Source organism: Phoxinus phoxinus (assembly GCF_949152265.1).
Source record: "Phoxinus phoxinus genome assembly, chromosome: 16".
Taxonomy (NCBI): Eukaryota; Metazoa; Chordata; class Actinopteri; order Cypriniformes; family Leuciscidae; genus Phoxinus; species Phoxinus phoxinus.
Window position 1 is genome coordinate 28,836,220 of NC_136891.1, and position 15,181 is coordinate 28,851,400.

Sequence of the window (15,181 nt, forward strand, 5' to 3'; positions counted from 1 at the left end):
TTGAATTCTGCACAGAATGCTATATTTTAAAGCAATATGGAGGAGATTAGGAGGAGAAATGATTAGAGATGAAGAGGAAACTGCGGCTTTACCAAGCTCAATGGCTCTGGCCGTGCTGTGATATAAATGAAATGCTATTGGCTATTTTTGTAAAAGGGAAGTAGCTGTTAGATATATCCTGCCCTATCTTCCTGTTTCAGTGGAAATTACATCAACACATTGAATAATGCAGTACGTTTCAAGTTACTTCAGTGGGCCTTTACGTGTTGATCCCTGAACAGTCTTAATCAAACGTTTCATCTGTCTCCCGCAGGGTTTTGTTATTGAGTTGCTGTTGACACTAGAGGCTGGTATAGACACTCTGGCTGAAACGATGAAGAGCTATGACCTGCTTACTGCACTCTCACAGTAAGACATGCTCTGCTACGGTAAAATATTATTTCCATCGTATACAACACATTACTAAAAATGCTGTTTCCATCTCCTGTAGGGCCTCCCATGATCCTCTGCATGGTACCAAGTTTGCCAGTAACAGGAAAAGCACCGGTCAGCTGAACCTCGGCAGTGGAAGTTTCTTGCATGTCCATTACAGCCACACTCGCAGCAACTCCCTCCGTGCCAGTCTGATGGGTGAACGCCTTGGAGACCATCGCCGCAGCAATACCCTTGATGTAGCCGACCGCTTGGGCGGCAGCCACGGCAACCTTGCCCGCACTCGGAGCTTATCATCATTACGAGAGGGTGGTGGTGGTGGCCGTGGCGATGGAGGAGGTGGAAATGGAGGAGGATCTGGTGAGGTGGTGCCACCGATGGACCCCACCAATCTGATGGCGACGGTCTTCTGGATTGCTACGTCGCTGCTAGAGTCCGATTATGAGTTTGAGTACTTGCTGGCACTCAGGCTGCTGAACCGACTGCTGGCCCAGATGCCCCTGGAGAAGGTGGACAGCAGGGAGAAGCTGGAGAGAGTGCAGGCCAAACTGAAGTGGTACAACTTCCCCGGCCTGCTGACGCTCTTTCTGAAGGGTTTCACTTCAGCTGCAACGCAAGAGCTCACAATTCACCTCCTCAGTAAACTCATCACTGTGTCCCGACACACACTCATAGACCCCTCACAGCTAGCAGGTGCGCCCATGGTTTCAGAACATTTTAAAATCTGAGATTTTATGAATTGTCATACCTGGGTCTTAAAAATGAATGAGAGCGTGTATCCATGTATTTATTGTCTTAACTTATTTCCTGTTAGGATTTCCTCTGAATATCCTGTGCCTTCTGCCGCACCTGGTCCAGCACTTTGACAACCCCACAGGGTTCTGTAAAGAGACTGCTGATCGGATCGCCAAAGTGTGCACTGAGGAAAAGTCAGCCACACTGGCCAACCTGGCTCACATGATGAGCCTGTACTCAACGCACAGCTACTCACGAGACAGCACCAATTGGATCAACGTGGTGTGCCGCTACTTGCACGACTCCTTCTCTGAAATAACCTTCAACCTGGTCACATACCTAGCTGAGGTAAGATGAATTTGATTGAGTCATACAGTTGGAACTAAGTTGGGATATTGTTGAAGTGTTTACAGTTTTCTAGTATCTAATCCTTTTTTTCAAACGGCAATAAATCTGCCTCCCTGTTAAAAACGCCGCCAATGTTAAAAGCAGTTGTGCTGCTTAATGTAAAATTAGTTGAAACAGTGGTGAATTTTTTCAGGATTCTTTGATGAATAGAAAGTAAAAAAAAAAAAAAAAAAAAACGGTGTTTATTTGAGAGAAATCTTTTGTTAAAAAAAAAAAAAAAAGTATTTACTGTATTTTTTTATCAATTTATTGCACCCTTGCTAAATATAATTAATTTTTCTTCCCCCAAAAAATCTTGCTGACCCTTATATTTTAAACGGCAGTGTATATGTATATAAAATGTGTTTGTTTATATTATGTGTTATATATTTATATTATTTATGTATTTATCAACAGCATTAACGAGACTGATGTAACAGAATGATGATTTCTCAAGACACATTTTTCAAAGCTGAACTGTGCTGTCATGTAACTTTGTGCTCAAGTATATGTATATAATCTCTTGACCTTTTACCTCTTCTGTTTTAGTTATTGGAGAAAGGACTAAACAGCATGCAGCAGTCTTTACTACAGATCATCTACAGTCTACTGAGTCACATTGACCTGTCTGCTGCTCCTGTCAAACAGTTCAACCTGGAAATCATGAAGATTATTGGCAAATATGTACAGGTGTGTGTACAACTTACTCTCTCTGTTGTTAACAATTAGAACATCAGTCCCTCCAGAGGTTTATTTTAGTATGCCTGTCCCATTTCACGGTACTGGAGAGTGGACTTTGCTGTAGTGTGTATTTGTCTGCATGAATGGCCCGGGGGTTGTTTACTTTTGGAGGCGCTTTTGAGGAACTATAAGCTGCATCATCGCTTTCCTACACTGTGGTCTTTCCTACTCTGTAGTTCCTCGAGGTTAAATGGGTATTGTAAAAAAAAAAAAATGGCTCAAGAGTTTTGTTGTTTGTTTTGTCTGTGCGTTGCCACAGAGCCCATACTGGAAGGAGGCCCAGAACATTCTGAAGTTAGTGGTGTCCCGCTCAGCGAGTCTGGTGGTTCCAGATGAGGTGCAGCGCTCCTACAGCACGGAGTCGACCGGCTCGCCGGAGATCGCTTTCACTCGCATATTCAACAACTCATCTAAAGAGCTGCCAGGAAAAACATTGGACTTCCACTTTGATATCTCAGAGGTGCTTGGCCTGCCATTTTCTGTCTTTTATTTTGTTTGGTTGTCAGTGTATGTCTATTGTAGTTACCTCATCATAGTGTCTTTTTTTACAGTATTTTTTTAACCTTTGACCCACAGACACCTATCATAGGTCATAAGTATGGAGACCAGCGAAGTGCAGCGGGCCGTAACGGAAAACCACAGGTAATTGCCGTGACAAGAAGCACCTCCTCTACTTCCTCTGGTTCCAATTCAAATGGGCTGGTGCCAGTCAGCTGGAAGAGACCACAGCTCTCACAGGTAGTGTCAACTATTATGAAAACCTGTCGAATCTTAATTAACCAACTAGAGCTTTGAATTATATTTTTATTTTAATTCTATGTTATCTGCTTTTAGAGGAGAACTCGGGAGAAACTGATGAATGTTTTGTCTCTATGTGGCCCAGAGTCCGGCCTGCCTAAAAACCCATCTGTACGTTTTTCTTCTCATATTCAGAATGTTATTAGGCTGCATAATTTTAGCAATGGCTAATTACACCTCTTTTCTGTAGGTGGTGTTCTCTTCAAACGAGGATTTGGATGCAGGTGACCAGCAGACTAGCCTGATCCCCACTGTAGAGGAAGTGACACATGAGGAGGAAGTGCAAGCAGAAGATTGTGGAAGTGAACAGCAGTTTGGGGTCTTCAAGGACTTTGACTTCCTGGATGTTGAGTTGGAGGATGGAGAGGTGAGCCCAAATGCTCTGGGCATGTTGCCTCATATTTTTATCGTTAGCAAGTGTTTTATTACAAACATCTCAGAACTGATACATGATTCACCTTTAACAAAAGTAATTAAAGAAAGAGTCAGTGTGTGTATTTCTTTGACATTACCTGTGTCCGTTTGAGCACCTCCACATTATCTCAGTGTCTTAACTCTCCCTAACACTCTTATTATCTTTTTTCCTCTTTTGCGTCCAGGAGCTTCAGGTAAGTTTTAAGCAGTGTTCAGGGAAAAGTTTGTTTTAATCTATAATTGTTTGGTGTCGTTATTCATTTGAAAATTTGCACCCATTCAGAAATTGCACAAAATCAAATGCCATTTCCTGCTAGCCAATCGAGTGGATTTGTTTTTTTAATTGTAGCTAATGGTTGTCGCAAGGACATGAATGGTGCAAATTAAACAATTTTCATTTAAAGTAGAATATGAAGCATCTTTTAAATGGTCATTGTTGAGTTCTCAGTGTTCCCTGACTGTGTTCTGTGGTTGAGAATTGTGCATATTGTCGTCTTTTGTATAGTGTATTCATTTAATTTCTTAACCTTTTCCTTCTGTATAATTCACAGTGTGCAGTTTAAACTTGATCTGCGTTCCTCTTATTGGCTTTCTTCTTTTCCACCTGCAGGGGGAGAGCATGGACAATTTCAACTGGGGTGTCCGGCGTCGCTCCCTGGATAGCATTGACAAAGGTGACACTCCGTCTCTGCAGGACTGCCAGTATTCCGGCAGCACGCCCAGTCTCATCCAGCCGGAGGACACCGATGAGTCATCTGAGGAGGAGGTACTGAGCGCTAGCCAGATTCTCACCCGCTCCAACCTCGTAAGTCCCTTCTCCTCTGGGCCCCCTCCATACAGGGGGGACCGGCATGGTGTGTCTGTGCGCCAATTTCGGCTTAGACGCTGCCGCGGCCTACCTAGGCGGGGTTAGACGCTTGCTTTCTGCATAGCCCGCACTTCTGGTGAATTTAGATAAGTGCCCTCTGCACTTCTCCCTGCCGCCCAGCCAAGCCAACTATTAATTTTTTTTTAGCATTTCAAAGCCCCTCTCTGACCCTTACTTCTATTTTGAATCCCTCTTTTTATTTTTATTGGGGTAAGAAAGGTGATGGGGACCTTTTTTTTCTGTCTTTTTTTAGTGATCAATTAGCCTACAATTAGCCAATTAGTAAACTTTTAACACATGGGTTTAGTTGTCTTGCATTCTTATACTAACTTTGGCATAATTGCTTAGATAACATGATCTAATTTTAATGCCCACACATTTATTTAATTTTTCAGATTGACACAAAATTTTGACTGTCTTTCATACGGTTGCATGTCGTCTTGCGTGTTTATACATTATTTGATTGTACTTTCAGCTAAAGACAAGAAGATATTTAAGTCTCTAATTATTAAGTCTGGAATGAACTGAACTTTTTTTTTAATCTGACACAAAATCACAGAAACATGTGCCTTGTTGCTAGGAGACACATGACAAATGAAAACAATGTGTTTTTAAATCTGCTTAAAATATCAACGTGTTTGAAATCCTCGGACTGGATGGATTCGTAGTCTGAAGCTAAAAAAGTCAGAGTCGGTATTCATCATAATGTGATTTTCGGTGATGTCTGTCAATTCCGAATGCCCAAATTCTGTAGACTGCCTATGACTTTCATCAACTAGCATCAACTGGTCTGTAAATTGGTTGCAAAAATCTGGGTATAAGTCTTGTAGTGTATTCCGACCTTTAATTTAACACATTTTAACATGTTTACATTTCCACGAAAATCAGCAGAAAATGCACACAAAAAAACAAAACAAAATCTGCATACCGGTATTCGTTGTGGGCCCTCTCATTACTTAAACTGCTTCATATAGTTTTTCTGCATGAATGTTTAGATCCAAGCTTAATAATATTTTATATTTCAAACCTCAAATAATGTATTATTATTGCACCCTTTCGCTTGCTTATGGGGCATGAGCTACTAAACAGAGCTAAAGAAAACTAATCCTTTAAACGCTGCTGAGTGAAAGTCATCTTCCTATTACTGTTTTTGTCCTTTTCCCCCTACACTGTTTGAATAAGACTTGAATGCAATTGACCATATGCACGGAACGTTCTTAAGAACTTCCGCAAAAATATAAGCCAGCTGGAAAACTTCAGATGAAATGTAACTGGTCGGTGTGTCTGTATTTTCAATGTTGTATCTATCAAATATTGTATTTCCAACATCTTGAAATGTTTGGTTTTACAAATGGGGATAATCTCAGAATGATGAACAAATAATGCTTTTGGTAATCACATTAATAATAACATTTGAAGGGCTGGAAAAATGTTCTGTGTGCGTGTCCAATTACAGACATTGTGTTTCTTAACGTTCCCATTAACTATTTATTGATCTTTAAAATCAATAAAACCGGTTTATTGGCAAATTAGGTAAGTGTGATAACTGCATTAAAATATAAATACGAAATTAAAAAGTCAACCTTTGATAGTTTTGTATCGATGTACTGAATGACAGCTAACAGTTCACCGGAAATCCGGAAGTAACCGTGCATATGGTCAATTTGTCTTGCCAGGTTCACATCATTTTGTCTGGCATGCCGCATGATGTCATGATATGAAATATTAAAAAGTGCAGAACTCAGGAACTACTTTTCATTAATCCATTACGTACACCATGTAACATAACACTTAGTTTAGTGCTGAGACTTCTACAGCAAATGCTGTTATACTACATTTTGAACTAAATATTGATACATTTTCCTTTTTTACCCAGCTTAATAGCGATTCTGCGACGGATGATGCCATATCCAATCACTTGGACTCGCTCCAGCATTCGCAAGAGTCCTCCAGTAGTGTCCTGACTGAAGAGGCCACACCCACCCTACCGCTACCCCGCCCAGACAGCCCCACCCATGAGACCGCCCACTCTGACAGCAATAGCAGCCAGCTGCCTGAGGTGGGATCAATCAGGAATCTCAATAAATTGTGGTGCACGGGTGCTATTTAGCCATTCGCTTTTTGCTCTCTTGTGGAGTTAACTGCTGCTGTTTTCTTGTCTATCAAATTCCCCCTCTCATCCAATGGTGTCAATGTCAAGCTTTTGCTGCTAGAGTGTTTCCAGAAACTGTTGGGTTTTAAACACTAGGCACTGTCTGTTTCCTTTGCCAAAATGCTGGCACATTCTCTTTTCCTCACACTGGGTTGCTTTATGGGACACTTGCCATCATTGACATTAGATAATGATTGACTGCTATGAGGGTGGGGCCTGCTTGCTTGCTTGATGTGTGATTGGGGAAGAGATTATCATCAGGGACAAAAATACACCTCAGGCCTGCTGTGCTAGAACTACATCAAATTTGGTCCCAGAATGGTTGAGAAAAACAGACGTTAACGCGCTTTAGGTTCTGATGATGACCACTTGCTGCTATCCAAGGACCTGAAGCCTCATCGTAAGTATTATGGAAAACTGTATCACCATTCTACGGGGGTTTAAAAGCCAGTATCCACAAACATGAGTTTTAGGTGCATTTTCTTCATTTTGGCCATTTGTATAACATAATCCCTGACTGTTTTACATGGACTGATTATAGCCGTAGATATCAAATGATCCGTTTAAACATGCTTATCTATTTGCCAACCATCAATTGTACTCCAGATAGCATCTGCAACAACTTCCAGAAGCGTGGGGAGTGCCTGTAAATACAGCTAGGGATGTGAGGTTAAGCACACAGTGTAGGAAATGAGCAGAAACTCATGTATGTTGATATTGTCCTTTTTAAATCACTGTTAAAGTAATAATTCACCCAGACATTGTCATCATTTACTCACGCTCAGGTTGTTGATCAGTGGGACACAAATGATTTTTTTTTTTGAAGAATTTTCTTTCTTTCTTTTTTCCATACAATGAAAGAATAGTAACCGCATTCTGTCAAGCTCCAAAACTACCAAGAAAAGTAATCAAAGGTAGTTCATATTACTATATATTATTAATATATTATATTTCAAGTCTTCTGAAGCAATACAATAAGAATTTAAACTTAACCAATGACATTTGGTGCCGCTGACATCGTTTGAATATGAAGTATTATTTGTATTATGTACTTTTCATTTTTATTTCAGTTTTGGTTTAGTAATTGTAGTACTTCAACTTAGTTCAATGGTTAGCTGCAACATCTCTCATTTATACATTTTCTAATTTCTCATTTAAGTTTTTTATTTTTTTAAGTTCTATATTTTAAATCTACATTTTATTTTAGTTTTATTTAAACTACCACAAACAACACTAACAACAACACTGGAATGATATTTGAGATCTACAGCAGAGGGGAAGACTTTCCGTGAATAATGACAACATCAATCTGTTCCTCACACAAAGATATCGTATGACTTCAGAAGACTTTGAATATATCGCACGAATGGTTTGGACAAATTTTATGGAGCTCTGTTGTGTTCTTTGTGAAACTTGTCAACCCCTGGTCACTATATGCTTTCATTGTGTGGAAAGAACAGTGTGAAGATTCTTCAAAGTACATTTTGTGTTTCATTGTTATACCTTTTGGACAGACATAAGGGTGACTAAGTGATGAATGTTAGTTTTTGGGTAAAGAGCAGCAATCCAGTAGTAATCGAGTAAAAAGGGATGCACAGCCCGACTGAGAGAACATAAAAGAATACTAACAGGCTTTAGCCAGCCATGTTACTAACACTGTAACTTAACTAACTGCTGATATCTGCATTATTTTTTATTCCAGTTCATTTGGTTGATGTTTAAATGACACATTTCTACCCTGGAAAAATGATAATTTTAGGTGGTTCCCACTGATATGATGATTTTCAGTCAAGATTAAACTGTGTATAAAATGTACTAAATGAAACCCCTAGTCACAATTCATAGCATAATACCCCTTATTTTGATGTTAATGAATGAACAACTTTTGATCAATACTTAGCCCAGCTAAGACCAGTTGAGTCCAGTCCAGTCATACCTCAATATGAGCTCAAGGGCATCTCGCCTGTCATTCTCCAGCTCTTAGCTTAATGAGTCCAGATAAAACCATCGATAGTCTTACTCATCTGCGTGGCCACCACAGCCAAGAATGCCTAAAAGCTTTCTCTAATACCGCCTCTACTTTGGCTCCACGCCACCCTCCCTTCTTCTGTTAATGCATTAGACTCATAAATAGAAAGGAGGAGGAGGAGAAGGAAAAGAGAAACTCAAGTTCGTTCAATTAGATGTTTTTTTTTTCTTTCTTAGTTGTCTCCTTAAAGTAGGTTTGAATAAAACATGAGTCTGAGATAGAACAGTTTGTTCCCAGAGATGTTTTACCATCATTCATGTTGTTTGCTGGAATTTATCTTAATGACAAATTGTCCATCATGCATCTGAAAGATTTGTAGTTTTACATGTTTTATGTGAAATTGAGCTCAAGTGAGTTTGTCACCCATTGCATTTATTATGTGATCTCCAAGAGTTTTAACCTTCAGCAATCAGTTTTAAGTTGTGAACGAAGACGTATCTCCAAGACTTTTTCTTTTTAATTACCTGTTAGTTAATTTTTTTTTTTTGCGTTCTCATGAAGTAGAAGATAGAATTAGTCATTCACTGATGTAAGTATCTGTGGAGTCCTGTTCATCAGACATATTATCAATTATGGGTAAAGATGTTTCCCCGTGAGTTTGATAGATTTTATAGTTAGCTGCTATTTAGCTCGGTTCTTCATGTGATTTATGAATGGAGACACAGTGGTCCATTTAATATCCTCTGATGTCACAGGTTTATTCCTCTGCCGGTCACATTTGCATCATAAGTCAATGGTGACAGATTAGCCCGTACCGTTATTGATTTTGTCCCCTCTCCTAATAGAACTACCGAGAGCGTATAGCAAGGCCATTTTGTGAGTGCCGTTGCTTAAGGGTCCCTTAGTGACATTCACTCTAAGTTTAACGTTCATGCTGCCCACTTGGCCTGAATGACAGTTTTTACAGCACAGTAAAAATAAATACACTTTCTACCGCCACAGCTCTAGAGTGTTGTAATATGGCAGTAGGTCTGCTATGTGCTTAATGCACACAAATTCACAGCAAAGTAGCTTCAATAATACTGGTATGCACTAATAATACAGATTTTTGTATTATTAGAGTATAAAGCACTCAAAAAAAAAAAGTTTATTATTAAGTTTATTGTTATTTATTTATTGCCCTCCAAAAAAACGGTGCACCTTTTGCCGCATTTCCTGACTGCCCTTTACTGTCCATGTTCACATTTGCAGGATGCCAGTGTAACTGCAGCGGATGAATTAAGTAGCAGTGTCAGTGAGGATACGGGGTTTGGCAGTGCCCCTCCTCTACCATCAGACCGCTCTGAAATATGTGACTTACCTGACTCCCAGGACCCCACCGACGACCTGGATCCAGCCCCCCCTCCTCCACCGGCCATTGACAGCCCGCCTGGGTCCCTTTTCGATGATGAGCCGGTGCTGCCGCACCCCATCATAGATTCCGTCTTGGAGTCCATGTGTGAGGAGGAGACGGTTCTGCCCCTGGCTCTGGACTCGGCCCCCGATTCAATATGTGACGAGGATGTGACATTGGCTTTGAAAGAGCTAGATGAAAGATGCGAAGAAGAGGAGGCAGATTTTTTTGGCATGTCCAGGTTGGTTTGATTTCTGTGGTAATCATTCATGGGGTTGAAAGTCAATCATGGCTTTGTTCCAAAACCTACATAGACGGCTACCTTCAACGGCAGTATCCTAACCAAAATGAAACCTCAAAGTAACTGATCTGAAATGCTCTTCATAGGATTCTTCAAATACCCACTTGCATGCAACACAACTAGCCTTTCTCACATGAAGTGCAGCATATTCAATTCTAAATTATGAAAACATATAAAAAAAATTATTAAATGTACACTCATAGTTAAAGTTTGACCAAACTGCAATTATTCCCTATAATTTGTAACTGCTTTGGTCAGGAGGGCGCCTAGCATGCTGTCTAAGTTAGGCCACTCACAGTGCTATAGAGTGTGGTAGAATTAAAATGGCAGAAATGACAAGCAAATTTTTTAGCAATCGAATTATGTACACTGCTGTTCAAAAGGTTTGGATCTACGATTTTTTTTTTCATGTTTTTTAAATGTCACTTATGCTCATCTTGGCTGCATTTATTTGATTTTTTTTAAAAAATACAGTAAAAACAGTCATATTGTGAAATAGTATATTTATATATTATTTATGTATTTTATTCCTGTGATTGCAAAGCTGAAAAATTGGACTAACCCAAAACTGAACGGTAGTTTATACAGAAATTATCAGCATGCTATTGCTTCCAAATATACTTCCAAGTATACATCACTTTAATATAACACATTATTTTCTGGGATGCATCAGGATGGTTTAGTGCTTACACTGCATGTTTTTGAGTGATCAGAACCCTGTTTACAACTGTTTATTGCTGTCCACTTTTGATCGGATCATCTGCGATCTTAATACCAGGTGCAATTTTTGTCTATTTTTGCTCAGCACTGTACAAATTAATACCATTTAAGTGTTGCTTCTGTTGTGCTGTGAATAATAAGGATGAGTTTTATTAACGCTGTGAATGGTGATCTCATACTTGGCAAAATTATTGCTCTTGAAGGTCAGCCATCTATACCCAAGCACATCAGAAAGTGCCTCCACAAACTCCCTTTATTCATTCTTATATACACACACACACTCACACACACTTCCTCTGCAGTGCAATAGATCATCCTCTAAGCCCTGATGTGCCTGGCTCTTACATGATTGATTAATCAAAATTATAGGTAGTGAATCAACACGGAGCTCGAATTAGATTTTTGCGCATACACGGTGCGATGAGGGCCTTTCCTTACTCTTCCTGGCAACTTTCTGCTGCTGAGATCCATTTAACAGAAAGAGAGGCTGCATTCGCCGCTCCGCGCGTGTGGGAACTGCTCTGATGCGGTGCAGCAGCGGGTGGGGGAGGGATTGAGAGGGAAAAACAGAGAACGTCACACGCAGCGGGAGAATTTAGGCTAACACGTGAGGTAAAGAGCTCAGAGAGGCTACTGCGATAAAAAGAGCGTCAGAGCAGGAAGACATTGAAGGGAAGGATAAAAGCTGTTAGTGAGGATGAAGATGAAGGCCATGTCCTCCACATCTTTCAGCAGCACTGGTCTCAAATTCTTCTACTCTGTATGCTTCATCAAGCTCTTCGGTCCTTCAGTCCTGTAAGTGTGTGTTTATCTGTGTGATTATGTTGATTTTGTGCATGTGCAGTAGATTTGGACTGTAACAACACTGCAGCACAGGACATCTGCAGTGTGTGAGAGAGAGAGAGAGAGGAGGGAGAGCTTAAGAGAAAGAACAGCATGTCTCTGTTTACGTTTTTCCTTCCTGAATGATGTGACTCTTTGTGTTAGTGCTCACGTCTCTACATGCGTCTGAGTCTTGTTGTTTCCATCTTTGTTTACAGTCAAGATGAGGGTGATGCAGACGGCTTTCCCGAACTCCAGCCCTCGCCACCTCCGTCGCCCTTTCTCTCTGCAATTTTGGCAGCATTCCAACCCGTAGCCTATGACGACGAGGAGGACGCCTGGCGTTGCCATGTCAACCAGATGTTGTCGGACTCGGATGGGTCTTCTGCTGTGTATACCTTCCATGTGTTCTCACGACTCTTCCAGGTAAAATTAAGAGTGTTTGAGTTTGTACTTGCACATTGCATGAATATTAATAACCGTTTTCTGCAAATACATTACCGTTCAAAAATCTTGTAAATCTCTAAGATTTTGTTTAAAATAAATTAATATTGTTATTCTGCAAGGATGAATTTAATTTATCAAAGGTGACTGTAAAGACGTTTTATAATGTTACAAAAGATTTCTATTTCATATAAATGCTGAACTTTCTGTTCATCAAAAAATCCTGAAATGTATCACATTTTCCACAAAAATGTTAAGGAGCAGCAACTGGTGGTTATAATAAGAAATGTTAATTAAACACCAAATCAGCATATTCGAGTTATTTCTGAAGGATCATGTGACACTGAAGACTGGACTAATGATGCTGAAAATAGGAATAAACTCAATTTTATAGCACATTAAAATGAGAAACGGTTATTTTAAATTGAATTCATATTTCATATTTTTTAATCAAATAAGTGCAGCCTTAGTGAGCATAAGAGACTTCTTTCCAAAATATGAGCCTACTTAATAGCTTGTTATTTGACTGATTCGTTACTTGATGCGTCTGAGTTGATTCTCTCCTGTCTCTTTAGCACATGCAGAAGAAATTTGACTCTATTACCCATGCCTCAGTACGCTTCCTTGGGGAGGGGCTCCAACGAATGGGAAACCAGTTCCTTAGCTCTCTAGAGGTCATGACCACCTGCTCCCAGTGCCCTACAGTCCTGCTGGATGCTGAAACTGTGAGTTTATGCATTTAGAGTGCACTTCCTCTGCACCTCACACCTGAATACTTACAATGCGTATACTACTTAAAATACCTGAAGACAGTGGAAGATCACAGTTTATTGGCATTGCATTTAGGGGTAGTTACATTTGCCTGTTTACAAAGCTTATGCCAAATAATTTATCTATAAGTGTGATAGTGTGACACAATTGCTATATTTAGTGAACTGTGTGTGTGATTTAGCTGGTCTCCTGTGGGCTTTTGGAGACACTAAAGTTCAGTGTGTTGGAGTTACAAGAGCATCTGGACACTTACAACAGCAAGAGAGAAGCAGCCGAACAGGTGACACACTAACTTCAGACACCTTAACTACAAACCATGTGTAATGCATTTTCACCATGAAATCAAAATGCAATCTTATTTTTATTGAATATTGCATGAATGAATGATTTATCCGTGCACATACCGATATTGAAGAGACCGATATTAATAGGGAACTCACATTAACTACTGACTTTCAAATCCTTACATACCCACATCATTTATTTGCCTTCCATGGAATACAAAAGTAGATGTTTGCTGATGGTGACTTTATGATTACCTTTTTTCTAAAAAGGACAATAAATGTAGTCCTTATAAGCTGTGTCAGGAACCAAATGAATTTTAAATTACTCACTGAAATTCTTCCTTTAAATTCAGTACATTATTGAAAGAACATCTGGTAGCTCTGTATTTTACAGTCTTGTTCCCCATGTACATACTATGTACTGTACTTGTTATAGTTACTAATTACAATAACTGGGTATTAACTAGGTACTAAACCTACCTTAACCTACCCCTAAACCTAAGCTTAACCCATGTACTGTATATACCTTACATTAACCACTACTTTTTTAAGGTAAGTACACGTACTGTAAAATAAAGTGCAACCGAACGTCTTTGTTTGCATTTTCAGCTATACCCAATTCTGGTAGATATGGAAAGTATATAAATAACCTGGGCATTTTCTGTGCAGTTTCTGTGTTCGTCAAAGCTTCATCTTTAAACCCATCTTTAAAGGGTTATGCAATGGAGGAGAGAAAGCAGAGGAGAATAAGCTGACAGTGCAGGATCATAAAATGCTCCTTGACGTCTCTTTGCAATTATTGTTGGCTACTAAATCATATCAGGACGTGAGTTGATTTAGCCAGCGCTAGCTTCCGTCAGCTCCCATCTCTTCATGCACGGTCACTAAGAATAGCCTCACGGAGCCCCTAAATCATTTAGCTGGGCGGACAGGCTGCAGGAAGGGGAGCAGAGGGGCCAGATGGGATAGTGGATGACTAGGGGACAGTAATTGGATGAGACACAGGCACTGCCTCTAGCATTATGTCCCGACCCCCTCTGTGCTTAAACAGACCCTCTTTAATTTGCTAAGTAGTTCACTCTTATTAAATTTACCTCACACACACACTCCCATACACACTAGTTGTCTCTCTCCATTTCTGTTTCGCACTCACAGAAACGTCATCTATCTTTGCTCACATTCACCAATAACATCAGAAATGTACACCTGCACTTGGTTAACAAGGTAACTCATCTTTTCTTCTCCTTGCAGTGGTTGGATAACTGCAGAAAGACTTTCGGTGATAAAGACAGTAACCAGCGACCCAACACTCAAGCTCAGGTATGAAAAAAACCCGCATCACTGCATGTGTGTTTCAGCATGCAAACGTGAACATTTGTGCTCTAAATATTTCTATTTATCTCTGAGAAATAAATAAGAATGTAAGAACTTTTGTAAGAGTGTCAGCAAAGGTGATTCGAGGGCAACTGATTTTCACAGCTTTCTACCACTCATAACCAGGTCCACACAGAATCTGCGCAAGCCGAACTCACCACAGATTTCTACAGTATTTAAATGTCTTTTTTAAATGTTACAAATTCTGCACATCCCTCTCATCCACACAATTTAGCAGGATCCCCGCCAAAAGAGCTTTGCCATCACTGGAATGAATTGCATTTTAAAATATATTCAATCATATTTCACAGTATTACTGTTTAGATCCTCGGTGAGCATAGGAGACTTCTTTAAATAAAATAAAAAATTATTAGTAAATGTTACCAGCCCCAAACGTTTGAATGGTGTAGATTCTGTCTGTTCCTGCTCATATCTAGTGTGTGTGAGAATTATGATTTTGGTAGCTTTGGTAACACTTTTCAATTAGTCAATCCGTTAACATTATTTAACTACATTAGGTATCATAAACTTACATTGTTTACAGCATTTATTATTATTAATCTAGCATCTTTATTT

General features: G+C 39.7%; 1 protein-coding gene across 9 annotated transcripts in view; it reads left to right on the forward strand.

Annotated features, from left to right (window-relative positions):
• Positions 1-15,181, forward strand: part of fryl (furry homolog, like) — a 96,315-nt gene that overhangs the window by 75,366 nt on the left and 5,768 nt on the right. For 6 of the 9 annotated variants that reach the window (XM_079584367.1, XM_079584361.1, XM_079584362.1 and 3 more), the window contains 15 exons: positions 314-408; positions 491-1,125; positions 1,247-1,515; positions 2,104-2,244; positions 2,555-2,755; positions 2,872-3,033; positions 3,130-3,204; positions 3,284-3,460; positions 4,118-4,312; positions 6,252-6,434; positions 9,748-10,130; positions 11,951-12,158; positions 12,752-12,901; positions 13,129-13,227; positions 14,483-14,551. In XM_079584367.1, coding sequence (XP_079440493.1) covers positions 314-408; positions 491-1,125; positions 1,247-1,515; positions 2,104-2,244; positions 2,555-2,755; positions 2,872-3,033; positions 3,130-3,204; positions 3,284-3,460; positions 4,118-4,312; positions 6,252-6,434; positions 9,748-10,130; positions 11,951-12,158; positions 12,752-12,901; positions 13,129-13,227; positions 14,483-14,551 — 3,042 coding nt within the window. Of the gene's footprint in view, positions 1-313; positions 409-490; positions 1,126-1,246; positions 1,516-2,103; positions 2,245-2,554; positions 2,756-2,871; positions 3,034-3,129; positions 3,205-3,283; positions 3,461-4,117; positions 4,313-6,251; positions 6,928-9,747; positions 10,131-11,950; positions 12,159-12,751; positions 12,902-13,128; positions 13,228-14,482; positions 14,552-15,181 lie in introns of all 9 variants that reach the window. The other 3 variants (XM_079584363.1, XM_079584365.1, XR_013794424.1) reach the window with 2 other exon arrangements.